The sequence below is a fragment of the Bidens hawaiensis genome, unplaced genomic scaffold, assembly GCF_021521415.1.
Source record: "Bidens hawaiensis isolate Kalapana, Puna unplaced genomic scaffold, B.hawaiensis_p1.1 tig00040684_1, whole genome shotgun sequence".
NCBI lineage: Eukaryota > Viridiplantae > Streptophyta > Magnoliopsida > Asterales > Asteraceae > Bidens > Bidens hawaiensis.
The window spans coordinates 68846-84296 of record NW_027505674.1 but is presented as its reverse complement, the minus strand read 5'-3'; the positions used below and the strand labels follow the sequence as shown (position 1 = coordinate 84296).

At 35.7% G+C, this 15451-nt stretch overlaps 2 protein-coding genes across 2 annotated transcripts; both read left to right on the top strand.

Annotated features, from left to right (window-relative positions):
• The first annotated feature begins 6256 nt into the window (after window positions 1-6256).
• On the top strand, window positions 6257-11883 carry LOC143614672 (uncharacterized). Its single transcript, XM_077088041.1, has 14 exons — window positions 6257-6333; window positions 8062-8208; window positions 8356-8467; window positions 8579-8692; window positions 8789-8893; window positions 8967-9050; window positions 9136-9251; window positions 9346-9447; window positions 9512-9625; window positions 9730-9786; window positions 9877-9943; window positions 11462-11515; window positions 11600-11674; window positions 11753-11883. Exons 2-14 carry the CDS (start codon window positions 8189-8191, stop codon window positions 11873-11875), a joined length of 1143 nt encoding a protein of 380 aa, XP_076944156.1. The 5' UTR covers window positions 6257-6333; window positions 8062-8188; the 3' UTR covers window positions 11876-11883.
• A 774-nt stretch (window positions 11884-12657) lies between these two features.
• On the top strand, window positions 12658-15196 carry LOC143614665 (protein ENHANCED DISEASE RESISTANCE 2-like). Its single transcript, XM_077088038.1, has 9 exons — window positions 12658-12679; window positions 12763-12983; window positions 13072-13242; window positions 13347-13448; window positions 14017-14067; window positions 14201-14344; window positions 14437-14529; window positions 14602-14703; window positions 14793-15196. Exons 1-9 carry the CDS (start codon window positions 12658-12660, stop codon window positions 14949-14951), a joined length of 1065 nt encoding a protein of 354 aa, XP_076944153.1. The 3' UTR covers window positions 14952-15196.
• The last annotated feature ends 255 nt before the right edge of the window (window positions 15197-15451 follow it).

Sequence of the window (15451 nt, the reverse complement as noted above, 5' to 3'; positions counted from 1 at the left end):
ATGAGAAACATAAAACAACAAACGTAACAAGCAGCCCGCTAATGTATTAACGGATTATAAATATTGTCGGGTGTTAATCGACAATTTTTCTCACTTTGTTTGGGTTTATCCTCTAAATCTAAAATTTAAATACAAGGTATTTACTGTTGGAAGTTTTAAGTGTGTGAATGAAGGAAGTGGTGGAAGTTGTTAATGTTTGTCCCATCGGATTGGGCACAAAATAATGAATGGTTTATAAGGTGAAGCCCTTACACCTATTTGAATTATTTGTGACATGTTTTACCACAAGTTCTACGCACGCGCAGGGGGGGTGCAAATTTGGGTTTCTGGACTAGAAATTCATCGAACTCGTGCGTGCCCACACGAATGCAAGTCCGAAAACCCGAGCCCGCGTCCAACGTATGTTGGTCTAGTCAATACCATTAATAATAATCATAATGATTATGATTATTGTGTTTCAGTTTCAATTCTTTTTGATTATGGTCATTAGATGAGTATTATTATTATTATTTAATATTCTTTAATGGTCATAACTAAGAGTTGATTGTATGGTTATGACTCTTGGTTATAAATACCATGACCATTATTCATTTGTAGACACACCAAAATCAAACACACTTCTTCTTTTACTTCTCTGCAGCAATATTATTTCCGATTTTGTTTCAGGCAAGTGTACGAGTCCGGTAGAGCACCGATTCTGTTTCAAACCGGAGTACCGTGGGAACAGACCGATAATCTGTTTAAGGGAATTGTGTTAAACACAAGCCCGGTTTACTGTTTCGTTTATTTTCGTTTTATTTTCTGGAATTTATAATACAAGTTTTCCAACATTTACTTGGTTGTGGCGTATATGAAATATCTACAGTTAAGCGTGCTCATGGCGAGTATCCTTATGGGAAGTCTGAAGTCTCTACTGGGTTAAACGAAAAATTGTGAGTTTCTACTTCTTAGACGGACAATCTATTGTGGGCAAAACGAACAATTGAACAATATTGGTAGTGCAAGTGGTATGTAGGATGTTACACTGAAGTGAATGTAGTTAGAGATTAACTAACACTTTGATAGTTCATAAACAAGGTAAACAAGCTAATTATCTTTATCAACTATATAATCATCATTGCCATTGAATTTCGAATTCAATGTTAGTAGTACCACCTTTATGTGTCAATGGCGTTTTTATAACGATACCAACATAGTATTGACCAATGAATGAACGGTTATTTTTGTACAATTGATTATTTCCTTTTTGATGTGCAATTTGATATTTGGTAGTTATAACTTAGAAAACAGAACGTAAATCTACTGCATTGATAATGGCCAAATAGCCTTTAAATACATGAAAAGAAATAACTGAAAGCCAAATAATAGGAAACATAAAAAGCAAATAACAACTTAAACTAAAGACTTGGTAAGCTTGAATAAATCATCCCACGTTGAACATTCCAGCTCCACCTTATTCTCAACAAAACAAACGGCTAATAACGGTCAAATAGAAAACCCACGTGGGATAAGAATTAATCCATCACAATTAACGGTCATTTTTTTGAGCATGCAAATTTTAAACGTTTACTTTTTGAGCTTCACATATATCACACTTCACCCCAACACACGTATATTATTCTCTAATCTTCTTAATTGTTTATAAAATCTCTTAAGCAATATCATCAAAATGTTACGATGGGGACAACCATACAAGCCAACTTACCAACATTTTCAAGTATTTTCAAGTTTTTTGTTACTTATGTGTGTATATATATATCCATATATAGAAAATGGTTAAAATAAAAATACATAGTTTTGTAGGAAGAGTAGGAAGGGCATAAAATTTAAAGTTAGGAAACTATGTGACCTAAATCCTTGATCATAGGAAACTATTTGCTATTTTGAAAACCACCAATCTCAACCACTAGATCTTTAATCTAAGGGTCTAGATCTACATATATATACCTATATATATATATGTATACTCTATTTTCAAATATTAATGAAAATATATGTTTTTAAATGTTAATTAAATGTGGCATAAAAACATATCTTTTTATATTATTTATAATATTGAAATAAAAATTAATTTGGGTAACGATTAAAAAAACATTAATTATTTACACATTTTTCTAAAAAATTCAGTGTTGACTGTTAACATTGATGTGACAAAAATGTCTTTTAACGGGCATACGTCATTATTCATAGTCTTATAAAGTCTTATAATCAACACTTGTTTTTTATTAGACCATGTTTTTTTGATAAATAAAAGAAATGGTTTTAGAAAAAGAAGAATAAAGTAGAAGTGGATGTATGCACCCCAGGTTTTCCGGCAACAAGTTGAAGTAGAAAAGCAGCTACAAAACCCTTGTGTTTGTTTAGTGATCAGTTGAGTAGATATAGCGAAATGGTCATAGTACCATTCACTTTGTAGTGGTTTTGGGCCAAAGAATTAGCCTCTGTATTCCAAAATTCATATCAGAAGATTATAATCTAATTATTTTTTATTTATTTTTATTCTTATTAAAAGCTAAAAAAAATATTGATGTGTCAATGATTGAAATGGCTCATCCATTACACCAATTTTAGCAAAAAAAACTCTTATAGTCTTATGTTAACCTAACGCTACATGTTGCATAACGTCCACAAAGAAGCTTCATCCACTACAAATGGTCATGAAGAAAAACAAAACGAACTCATAGTTTTAAGTCTTTTTAACTTTTAATCAAAACTTAATAGTGATATCACTTATCATTAGCAAAGAATAATAAAAAAAAACAGATAGCGATGGACAGAAGACAGTAACGTGGACACCTCAGCCTTCTGATTATCAATCAATTGAAACGAGGGGTGTAGGAAAGAGTAAAGATAGGGAGCGTTTATTGCGTTTGGCTTCTTGGAATGTAGGAACATTAAATGGTAAGTTGCTAGAATTGGTAGATGTGCTTAAAAGACGTAGGGTTCAGATAGCATGCCTCCAGGAGACTAAGTGAAAAGGACATAGAGGGGCTGAGTGTAATGGGTATAAGTTGTGGTACTCGGGGTCTGATGGAGCTAGGAATGGAGTGGGGTTTATAGTGGCTAAGGAAATACACACTAGTGTGGTGGAGGTGATAAGACATAATGACAGGATTATTGTGTTGAAATTAGTACCAGGAGAGGAAGTTGTGGCAGTAGTCTCCGCCTACGCGCCTCATGTAGGCCTAGGGGATCAGGAAAAGAGAGAATTTTGGGATTGCCTAGACGCAGTGGTAGGGGGCATACCTAGGGGGAGAGGATTTGCATAGGAGGTGATTTTAATGGACACATTGGTAAGGCTAACGATGGTTTTCAAGCCGTACATGGGGGTTTCGGTTTTGGTGATAGGAATGAGACCGGAACAGATCTTCTAGAGTTTGCGGTGGCACATGACCTAGGTATTATAAATTCTTATTTTAGGAAACAAGATTCTCATTTAATCACTTTTAGCAGTGGCGGACGCGACACGCAAATTGACTACCTTTTGATGAGGCAAGAAGACCGACGTTGGTGGAAGGATTGCAAAGTCATACCTGGGGAGGCAGTTGTGACTCAACATCGACTTCTAGTGACAGATATAGCCTTCAGAAATAAGCTGACTGTTCGAGAGAAGAAAGGTACACCGAGAATTCGATGGGGAAATTTGAAGGACGAAAATCTCCTACTTTTTAAGGATAAACTCATACTGCATACGCGGGCTCGATTAAATGGAGACTCAACTCATATATGGGAAGCTATGGAGACAAAGATCATCCAAGTAGCAAAGGAGACTCTCGGGGTCACAACAGGAAAGACAAGTGGGTATAAGGAGTCTTGGTGGTGGAATGACGCAGTGCAAGACAAGATAAGGGACAAACTAGGATGTTTTAGGGAGCTAATGAGGTGCACGAATGAGGAGGAGCGAGTGGAATTGAGGGACAGCTACAAAACGGCCAAGATAGAGGCGAAGAAGGCAGTGGCGGAAGCAAAGAAGGCGGCCTTTAAACGGATGTATGAAAGTCTAGAAACAAAAGAGGGGGAACATGCTATGTTTAAGATTGCCAAAGCCAGGGAGCGTAGAAGGCAAGATCTAGGACCGGTGCAGTTCATAAAGGATACAGATGGGCATGTACTGGTCAAGGAGCAGGACATCAAGCTAAGATGGCAAACCTACTTCCACAATCTTTTTAACAATGGGAGAGCTTACCAAGAAGAACATGACAACACAAACTTTCAACGACAACAATCGAATAACTGTTACTGCCGACGGATCACACGAGAAGAGGTGAAGGATGCACTTAGGAGGATGGGAAGGTCTAAGGCGGTTGGCCCAGACAACATACCCATCGAGGTGTGGAAGTGTCTGGGGGAGGAAGGAGTCATGTGGTTAACTACTCTGTTCAATAGTATTCTTAAATCAGGTAAGATGCCAGACCAGTGGAGGAGCAGCGTTGTAGTTCCTATCTATAAGAACAAAGGAGACGCCCAATGTTGTGGTAACTACCGAGGAATCAAACTACTAAGTCATACTATGAAGCTATGGGAAAGAGTGATTGAGGTTAGACTTAGACGAGAAACTCAGGTTACGGTCAACCAATTTGGCTTCATGCCGGGGCGTTCCACCACAAGGCAATACACCTTATAAGAAGATTAATGGAAAAGTATAGGGAGAAGAAACGTGATCTACATATGGTGTTTATTGACCTAGAAAAGGCCTACGACAGTGTGCCACGACAGGTGCTCTGGGAGTGCTTGGAGGGTAGAAGAGTGCCCAGGAAATACATAGAGATAATTATGGATATGTATACCGGGAGTGAAACAAGTGTCCGTGCGCCAGTGGGGGATACTGATTTCTTTCCTGTAGAGGTAGGTCTTCACCAGGGGTCAGCGTTGAGCCCGTTCCTTTTTGCAGTAGTCTTGGATGAGTTGTCAAAGTCGATTCAGGGGACTCTCCCGTGGTGCATGATGTTCGCAGACGATATTGTGTTACAAAGTCGATTCAGGGGACTCTCCCGTGGTGCATGATGTTCGCAGACGATATTGTGTTACTTGCTGAGAAAAAACAAGATCTAAAGATGAGGCTTGAGGAGTGGCGAACAACCTTAGAGACAAAAGGTTTAAAGATTAGCCGATCTAAGACGGAGTACCTCCACTGTGATTTTGGTGGGATAAACGACAATGAAGACGCACAGATCACAATTGAAGGGCAGGTGGTCCCGCAGGTAACGAAGTTCAAGTATTTAGGATCATTTGTACAGAGCGATGGGGAATTAGACAGTGATGGGACCCACCGAGTTCAGGTAGGATGGTGTAGATGGAAAGCAGCCACAGGTATATTGTGCGACAAGAGTTTCCCGACTAAACTAAAGGGAAAATTCTATAGGGTGGCAGTTAGACCTGCAATGCTATATGGAACAGATTGTTGGGCCATCAAGAAGGCACAAGTGCGGAAGATGGAGGTAGCAGAAATGAGAATGCTACGTTGGATGTGTGGGCACACAAGGCTAGACCGAATAAGAAACGATGTGTTTCGCGAGAGATTAGGGGTGGCGAACATAGCAGACAAGATAAGAGAGTGGAGATTGAGATGGTTTGGACATGTAAAGAGAAGACAGACGACGAATCCTGTTAGATCCGTAGAAAACATTACCATAGAGGGGAGGAGGGGTAGAGGACGACCGAAATTGACTTGGGATGAGAGGATTAAGCATGATTTGATATACCTAAACCTCTCCGAGGACATGGTTGAGGATAGGAATTCGTGAAGAAGTAGAATTAAAGTTAAGGATTTTTAGAGAGAATTGAATACCTTAAGGCTTAGACTTAACTTATTTAGGTCACATACCATAATGGTATTTCCCTTACATATATTATTATTATTATTATTATAATTATTATTAGCTTTTATATAGCTGTTAAACTGTGATCTTATTATTAATATTATTATAAGTAGTAGTAGTTTTTATATAACTGTTAAACTTTGATTTCCTTTATTTTGCTTCATACACATGTTCTTAGAGCCGAGGGTCTCTCTGGAAGCTACCTCTTTATTCCTTTGGATAGAGGTACGGTGTGCATACATCCCACCCTCCCCAGACCCTACTTATAGCTTTGCTGTCGGTGGGATTTTACTGGGCATGATTGATTGATTGATTGATTGATAAAATCTTAAATAAATATTCGAATAGGAACATGCTGATTATTCACTTTTTTTTTGTCTTAATTTAAAACCAACACATCAAAATACTTCTCATTATATAGAAACATAGATATATAATCATATTCATACCGATTTCTCAGGAACCGGAAAACGGCGTCGCTTTCACCTGAAACAAACAAACAAACAAACATACTGTAAGTATATCTGCAAACCCTAATTAATTTAATTTCTCATTTATTTTCAAAATTGATTATTATTATTATGCTTCACTGTACACCAATTTGTGCTTAATTGACTTGCTGACGTGTTCTTCTTTCACATTTCGTATGAATTTGATCGATCTATTGATACAGTTATGGTTATGATTCTGTAAGTTTGGATCAGTGTGATTTGAATTTGGATCCGTTTTAGATGTGGATCTAGTTTGAGCTAATAGTAAACTGAGTTTATTATGTCTTATTATTGCTTAGTGTTAATGTTAATTAATGCTGATATGGAGAATGATAGAATGGATTAATTTATGCCTATGCTTATTGCTACATTTTATTTTATGGATAGTGATTTGTTTTTTTTATTTATGTATAATCATATAGTTGATAATAGGAAATTAGGAATAAATCGATTCGAAACCGAAAAATCCAAACCGAACCGTAACAAAAACCGACGGTTTGGTTTTTGTGTTTGTAAAAGCCGAACTAACGGTACGGTTCGGTTTTGGTTTTGCTTATGATAAAAACCGAAATAACCGGACCTAATTTCTAGATTTTTACTTTTTTTTAGTTTTTTATTTTTTTAAAGTAATTTATAAGAATTTAATAAATATGCAACTCAAAAACTTTTGGCCAAATGTATAATAGTCTATTAGTTAACAATTAACAGAATTATTTCTACCTAAATTCATTATTTTCGGCCTAAAATTTTCAAGCTCAAATGGCAAAAACCGTAAAAACCGAAACCGAAACCAAACGATTTTAAAAGACCAAAAACCGAAGTTTTGGTTTTCGGTTTGGTTTTAGCCCAAAACCGCACCACTCACACCCCTAGTTATTAAAAGCCCTCGCTTCTTGCACCTAGGTCCATTATTTCAGGTGATGCTCAATAAATGGGCTTCTAGTTCCTAGGCGAGTGCTTCGGCATAGTGTAGGACAGGAACATGAGAAGGTAAAAACCTAGCAAAAGAAACGCAAGGACTGCGATTGAAACTTAGATCTAGGAGAGGTCAAAGGAATTACATTCAACATTTTGTTATTCAAATTTTGGAATTGCATTTGAATCTTGACTACTTTAGAACTTCTGGTACTAATTAGATGATTTAAATGTTGCCTTTAAATAAAAAGATGATTTAAATGTTATATAATAGCCTTTATTAATTTTATTTAAAGAATAATGTTATTTTTCATATACACAATATATCTTTAATTTTTTTTATTTAAGTGCGCTTTTTTTTTTTCTCAGGCCCTCGCTTTTTTTTGCGCCTGTCGCTTTTAATAACTATGTGTATAATGATTATTGAATGAAAAACTTCCAATTTGTACCAAGTATTACCAACTTTATAGAGCAAGTTAGGTACCTGAAAAAGAGCAATATGCTGGCCCAACCTACAAAAATGTAATGGACCCATGCATATAATATCAAAATAATCATCCTTTTGAAACCTGAGAAGAATTGAAATTGCAGTAAATCTTTTATAATATAAGAAAGAGAATTAAAAATAAAAATGACTGATACTTTCTTGGATAAAATGAAGGATAAAATACTTAGAGCTCATTTTATTGTTTAGCTCCATCAAGAATGCAATTTGTTTAGTTTACTTAGTTTTACTAAATCCAACAATTCATCCCTTGTTTTGTATAATTAATTGTTATATGCATTGACACTATCTGGAATTTAATATGTATTTTTTCATGGTTTCAACTTTTCAGGTATTCTAGCCTGTGTTCCAAATTTTTATTTAGCCCTCTAGCATTTTGGTGGATTTTGTAAGCTCATTGGGAGCTGCTCTTATAATTACCTGGAGATTGACATTTAGCATTTGTCACTTGTAACACAATGAAAGGCGTGTATCGCAGGTCAGTTGATGCGCGCGCGCACACACATACACACACACACACTAAACATTGGATCACACTCGTTGATTTTTCTAAAAAGATGTGAGTTTTGTTTGGCTGAGTCACTTGAGCCATATTGAGTAATCACTTTTGTTATTTTTGATCTAGTGGTGTTTTCAAGAAGTCAAATGGTGGCGGGAAACTAATTATAACCACAATTATGGGAATTGTAGTTGGATATTTTATTGGTGTTTCTTTCCCATCTGTCTCTCTCACCAAGGTATATTTTCACCACATAAACCATTTATTGTTTACTTCTGAATCTTGGGTATATTTTCACCACATAAACCATTTATTTGAATTTCAATTTACTGTAATAACATCATTGCAGGTTATTTTACCTTCTAGTATTTATTCACCATTTGATGTAACAATGCGTGAGGACCGTTCTAAAGCCCTTGAACGCAGTTTCCCTGAAAATCTTGGTTCTAGTAATACACCTAAGGTATATTTTCTAAGGATTTTAGTCACCATTTGAATTATTAGTCAGAAAAATTGGTTTTTAATTGAGCACTTTAATTACATTATGCCTGTGTACCAGATTTATGTTCCAACAAATCCTCGGGGTGCTGAGACATTGCCTCCGGGAATTGTGGTTGCAGAAACCGACTTATATTTGAGAAGATTATGGGGCGAACCTAGTGAAGTATGCTTTCTTATGTTTACTTCGGTTTATATTTTTATAACTTGAACTGTATTTTAAAATGTGGGATTTTCAGGACTTCAAGAAAAAACCAAAGTACTTGGTGACTTTCACTGTCGGTTGGGGTCAAAGGGACAATATTGATGCATCAATAAAAAAGGTTCCACAATATTAAATATATCCATTTTTATTAAATCTTATACTTATTTGAGGATACTAAAGTTTGATCATATGACTCTTTGTAGTTTTCTGGGGATTTCCAAATCTTGCTTTTTCACTATGATGGCGTAGTCACCGAGTGGGACCAATATGAGTGGTCAAAGCAGGCAATCCACATCAGCGTTCGGAAACAAACCAAGTGGTATGGACTGTATGGTTGAGTTTCTGTTATAACAAACTTGTTATTTACATGTTTTACTTTTTAAGGTTTTATTGTATCTAACTTTTTTTAACAGGTGGTATGCAAAGAGGTTTTTGCATCCTGATGTTGTAGCAGCGTATGAGTATATTTTCATTTGGGATGAAGACCTCGGTGTTGAACACTTTAACGCAGACAGGTATTTTTGTCGTTTATTTCTTGATTGTAAATTGAGAATTCAATTTATTATGTGTGTGTTTTAGGTATATTCAGTTGATAAAGAAGCATGGTTTGGAGATTTCTCAACCGGGTCTTGAACCTAATAATGGATTAACTTGGCAAATGACAAAGCGGAGAGGTGATAAGGAAGTTCACAAGTAGGTTATGATTGTTTAGTTATTTATATTTGTATAATGTTTCATGAAATAGTTCTTTAATGTGGGCCATGCTTTAAGTTATATATGTCTTTACTGGTTTATAGGGATACAGAAGAGAAACCGGGATGGTGCAGTGATCCTCGTTTGCCTCCATGTGCAGCGTACTCTCTCTTTATACACACACACACACACACACGAGTTGTAATGCATGATAATTTGGTTTCACTACAATTTTTACTTGTTTTATTCAGATTTGTAGAGATTATGGCTCCTGTATTCTCTCGGTCCGCGTGGCGGTGTGTGTGGCATATGGTTCAGGTAAAGATACATATCAAGTATAGGGGTGTAAACAAGCCAAGCCCGAGCTCAACTAGGCTTGAGCTTGGCTCGTTTTGACTCATGAGAGCTCAAGCTTGAGCTCCGCTCATTTTGATATACGAGAGCTCGAGCTCAGTTTGTGATTCGTTCTTTCAAGAAAAATAAGACCGTACAAATACGTCAGGCCCGTTATTTATTTTTCGAGCTCTGCTCGTTATTCTTTTTTTCAAGCTCGTGATTCGTTTTTTCGGCTTAATGTTTATTTATTATTAATTAATTTATACAAATTAATTATTTTTTATATATTTTTCATATATAACATAATATATATGAAAAGTGAAGTTGCACTAATTTTGACGTTATTTTACTAATCTTGTGAAAATAACGTTGGCGGAAGGTTAATCAGGCATCATGTGGTGGCGTTGATAGCCGAAAGACAAGGGTACATGCACTAATCGGTCGGTGTCCCGATGGTTGATGTTATGTGTCTTATGTCCAAGGCTTGATGCAAAACTACTATCGAGCCGGGGGTCTCACCGGAAGCAGCCTCTCTATCCCTATGGGGTAGAGGTAAGGCTGTCTACATCTTACCCTCCTCAGACCCTACCATAGCTTTGCTATTGGTGGGATATACTGAGTACGATGATGATGATATATAACATAATATATTTTATTTAGTTACTAGTTATTTTATCATTACTATAGAGGGGAGAAGGGGTAGAGGACGACCTAAATTGACTTGGGATGAGAGGATTAGGCATGATTTGATAGACCTAAACCTCTCCGAGGACATGGTTGAGGATAGGAATTCGTGGAGAAGTAGAATTAAAGTTAAGGATTTGTAGAGAGAATTGAATAACTTAGGGCTTAGACTTAACTTATTTAGGTCACATACCATAATGGTATTTCCCTTACATATAATATTATTATTATTATTATTATTATTATTAGCTTTTATATTGCTGTTAAACTGTGACCTTATTATTAATATTATTATAATTAGTAGTAGTTTTTATATAACTGTTAAACTTTGATTTCCTTTATTTTGCTTCATACACATGTACTTAGAGCCGAGGGTCTCTCTGGAAGCCACCTCTTTATTCCTTTGGATAGAGGTACGGTGTGCCTACATCCCACCCTCCCCAGACCCTACCTATAGCTTTGCTGTCGGTGGGATTTTACTGGGTATGATTGATTGATTGATTGATTATTTTATCATAATTTTATGTATAATAAATAGTTTTGTATAAATATAAATTTAATACATAAATTGAAAATCATATAATTATTAGGCTTGCAAGAGCTTGATAATTGAAACTCAGCTTGGGCTCGTTTATTAAACAAGCTTATTTAAAGGATCGAGCTCGTTTAACTTTGACTTGATTTGAGCTTCTAGCAAGCCTATCTCGAGTAGCTCATGAGCCGGGCTTGGCTCGTAGAAGATGCGTTCGAATCTTAGAACCCTTCGAATCTTATCATTTACAATAATTCTAACATTAACTTTATTTGTTTTTGCAGAACGATCTGGTGCATGGATGGGGTTTGGATTTTGCACTTCGAAGATGCGTTAACGTCAGTCAATCAGTCAATCATCTGTTTTATATTCCTGTCATGTAACTTATTATTTATACTAATATCAACTTTATGACCTCACAGCCTGCACACGAGAAAATCGGCGTTGTTGATTCACAGTGGATCATTCATCAAGTCGTTCCTTCTCTCGGTAGCCAGGTGAGTCATCATTTTGTTTGAAATACTAAACAGCGATCGATTAATATTATTATTGTTATTATTTTTTAACAAATTCAGGGTAAGTCTGAGAACGGTGAAGCTCCATGGAAAGGGGTAAGAGATAGATGCAAAAGCGAGTGGGCGTTGTTTCAAGATCGGCTTGCAAATGCAGATAAAGCTTACTTTAAACAGATGGGATAGAGCGGAAGGAAGCCGTGTACATTGTTTCGTTTGTTTATTGACCCGCTTTGACCCGGTTCAGCCCGTACTGTAGCATATAATCCCACGATATGATGAGAATGTGTCAGTTTTTGTGCATAGTTCCTTTGTGGTTGGTGTTTTGTAAAGATGGTAATACTTTTGTATAATCTTATATACTTTTAGTTGGACTAGAAATGACATGAGTTGTGTTTGATCTTCTGGCCCAATCGGAAGTATTGTATGGTCTTATTTTTCTAGATTTTGTTTAGTGCAAATGTGTGTTAAGAGGATTACATCAATGTCAAAATTAACTTGAATTATTGGTAGGCAAAGGTTGTTGAGTCATGACCCAAGCTGTTAGGAGTATCATTCAAGATGCACTCATTCCACCTAACTAATAAATTAATTAATGTAACTATTTTTTATACAACTCATGTTTTGTTTAATCTTTTTTTATTTTTATAATTATTGTCGTAGAGTAAAGTTTTGTTATGTACCATTGTTGGTGGTGTAATATTAGAGATACAAATTTCTGACACGATACAAACATAGCGAAAACGTTCATAGGATTAGGTTTATATTAAGCAGACTCGGGTCGCCCTGATTGATTTGCGGGCTGATCTGTGTACTTTATACTTTCTTTTAGAAACTGAGAATTAATTTGGGATAATTATTTTATACACATTTTTATTTTTTGTAAATTTCCAGTTTTGATGTATTAATATACAAAATAATATAAACTTTTTTGTAGGTAACCGACGTGCTCGTACCAACCCATGAACATGCGTATTGTGTTAAGGTTAGGTTCTTATGTCACACTATTTCCAGGATCAACCCGTTAACCCGCTAATCCTAACTGCTATAAGAAGTTAAACATATACTTTTAGCTTTGAGAGAACATTTCAAAACAAACTTAGCCGATAACTTATTACCTGAATTCCCGGAACAAGAATTGAAGAAAGACGGTGTGCTGCATAAGAAGGATAATGGATCAGAAGGTAAAATAGATGATGAGTCAGATGAATTCTTTGATTTCCCGGAACCTTTATACAATGACGAATCAGAAGGTAACCGGGCTGCTGATAATAATTCTAGAATATACTCTCAGGTAAATAGTATGGTACTTGATATTTTATTTAAAGGTTTCTGATCATATTTTATTTAAAGGTTTTTAACATATGAATTTATCAAAGCAGAAAAAGAGTTATTCGGATTCTGACACAATTGTATGGAATGAATGTGTATCACACAACTACATAATCTCTCTTCCTGAAGAGCAAATTGGTGATCTGCCAAACAGTTGGTCGACACCAGAACCGTCTTTGTTTCAAGTTCGGGGCGAAACCTTTTTTGAAGACCATAAGAAAGTTAGTCAAATTATGTTGCATTCATCTAATGTTTTTAATAAAAAGAAAATAGTCATGTGTTTAGTTCAAATTGTTATTTGTTAATGTTTGTATTGGTCCTCCAGATTGTAGCAGAAAATACATTGCTACAAACTGTTGCGGTTGACTGGCTAAAATCGGACAAACGAGAAGATCATCTTGCTAGTAGACCCGAAAACATTGTTCAGGTTTGTGATGCAGCGTATTAATAGAGATTGAAGGCTAATCACGTTGATTCTACGAATACCCGTGATGATCCTTCCCAAACCCCCAAACTCGACCCAAAAGGCAGAAATTTGAAAAGCCAAAAGTTTTTTATTCAATTCTGATCAAAGATTAGTCATAATACATTCATAACATATTAATAGAGAATTCAAAATAGGCTTGGGCCGAAACAAACAACCATAGGCCCAACAACAGCCTAAAACAAAACCCGAAAAGTAGACAAAAACATAAAAATGCCTCAAAAGTGTATCTAGAAGGTTTATTTTGGAAAAATAAATGGGATAACCCGCCTACGGCCGGTTACCACAACGTAGCCCACATTCCAACGGTCGTTTTGATTGGTAGCACGCCTGAAACGGAGGCCCATAGCCCAAGTTAAGCCCATTTTCGTGCAGCCCATTTTGAAGTGCGATCTTAGGCCTCCAGAAACATCATGGCCCAGTCTTCTACACTTGGGCTCACATCAGTTTGTCTCTTAATTTTTGTTTCTTGGTTTGAAATTTACGAAACTCACTAGATTTTTTTTTTCAGAAATATGCAGCTGATGGTCGTCCAGAGTTTTTCATTGTTGTTAACTTCCAAGTAGTTAAAGTAAAAATTATGTTTTGTAAAACACGTATTCGACTAACCTTAGAAAGTGTTCAACAAAACAAGAGTAGTTCAAATTTTCAAACTCGACTTGATTAATATTTGTGTGAATGTTATGATGAATCAGATCCCGGGTTCAACAACATATAATCTTGCTTTTTATTATGCAACGCGTACACCTATCAAAGATATACCCTTGCTAGAGAGATTTATAGAAGGAGATGATGCATTTAGGAATTCAAGATTTAAGATCATCCCTCTTGTAACTAAAGTGAGTAGACATTATTGTATCATTGTATGATAAAATAGACTAAAACATATATTAAACTTATGGTTTGTTACACACACAAAATTCTTTTTTAGGGACCATGGATTCTCCGGCATGCTATTCATAGGCCGACTCTAGTCGGTCATGTCCTAAAAATCAACTACATTCGCGGGGAAAACTACTTGGAGGTAAATTATTAAATCAACTCTAGAGTTATGTTTTATTGTTTATAAACTTAAACCATTTGAAAGTTGTTGTAGATGGATATTGATGTTGGTTCATCGGCACTTGCAAGGGGGTTAGCCGTCAAGACTTTCAGTTGTTTCAGTAGTATAATAATTGATTTCGCATTTGTTATACAGGTATTTAAACTCAAAACCAAATCTTACCAAACTCGACACTAACATACATTTGGTTTTCAAGTAATTAAAAATTTATGCAACTTGTGCAGGCAAACACACGAGACGAGCTTCCAGAGAATCTACTTGGAGCATGTCGTTTAAGCCATCTCGATCTCTCTAAGGCTGTTTGGGCAAACCAATTATTTAAACCATACGAGTTCTTTAATCCTCAACCTGAAAGGTGTTATAGGCATATAGGTCCAAACTGAAAGGTGATCATAAAAAACTACACTCGATTATACAAAAATTGAAAAAAATAATTGAAATGTGTAGAATATGGCTGTTTGATTTTTTTCACTGGTCTATCAAAAGTTCATATGGTATGAGCTTAATAATTAAGGCATGAGACTATAGATGGTTGGGCTTATGTTGTTTTTCCATTCCATACAAATTGTACAAGTTATAAAGTATGATCATATTTTACTGTTTTACCACATATTGTACAAGTTAACATGTTATGAGACCTCTTGCCGATGAAAAATAAAATACTGACAGTTGATCTAGCTAGCTTTTTAAACGTACAAGTTACAAAGTATGATCATATTTAACCATGAGTTGTCGACAGTCGACTAAAATTGGTTTTATTACGGGATGATTGTAAATGATTAACTAACTATATATATTAGCTTAGTTGATTAATAGTGTACTTAAACCTAATGAGTGCATCAATATGGATCACGACGATTTGAGCTAGTCTACTTCCTTTTAA

Bases quoted from the DNA above. Each gene is read 5' to 3' on its own strand.
- LOC143614672 (XM_077088041.1), top strand. From the start codon at position 8,189: ATGAAAGGCGTGTATCGCAG. The intron at 8,209-8,355 runs GTCAGTTGATGC...TTTTTGATCTAG, and splicing joins ATGAAAGGCGTGTATCGCAG to TGGTGTTTTCAAGAAGTCAA. The intron at 9,448-9,511 runs GTATTTTTGTCG...TGTGTGTTTTAG, and splicing joins GAACACTTTAACGCAGACAG to GTATATTCAGTTGATAAAGA.
- LOC143614665 (XM_077088038.1), top strand. From the start codon at position 12,658: ATGCGTATTGTGTTAAGGTTAG. The intron at 12,984-13,071 runs GTAAATAGTATG...TTATCAAAGCAG, and splicing joins ATTCTAGAATATACTCTCAG to AAAAAGAGTTATTCGGATTC. The intron at 14,068-14,200 runs GTAGTTAAAGTA...ATGATGAATCAG, and splicing joins TCATTGTTGTTAACTTCCAA to ATCCCGGGTTCAACAACATA.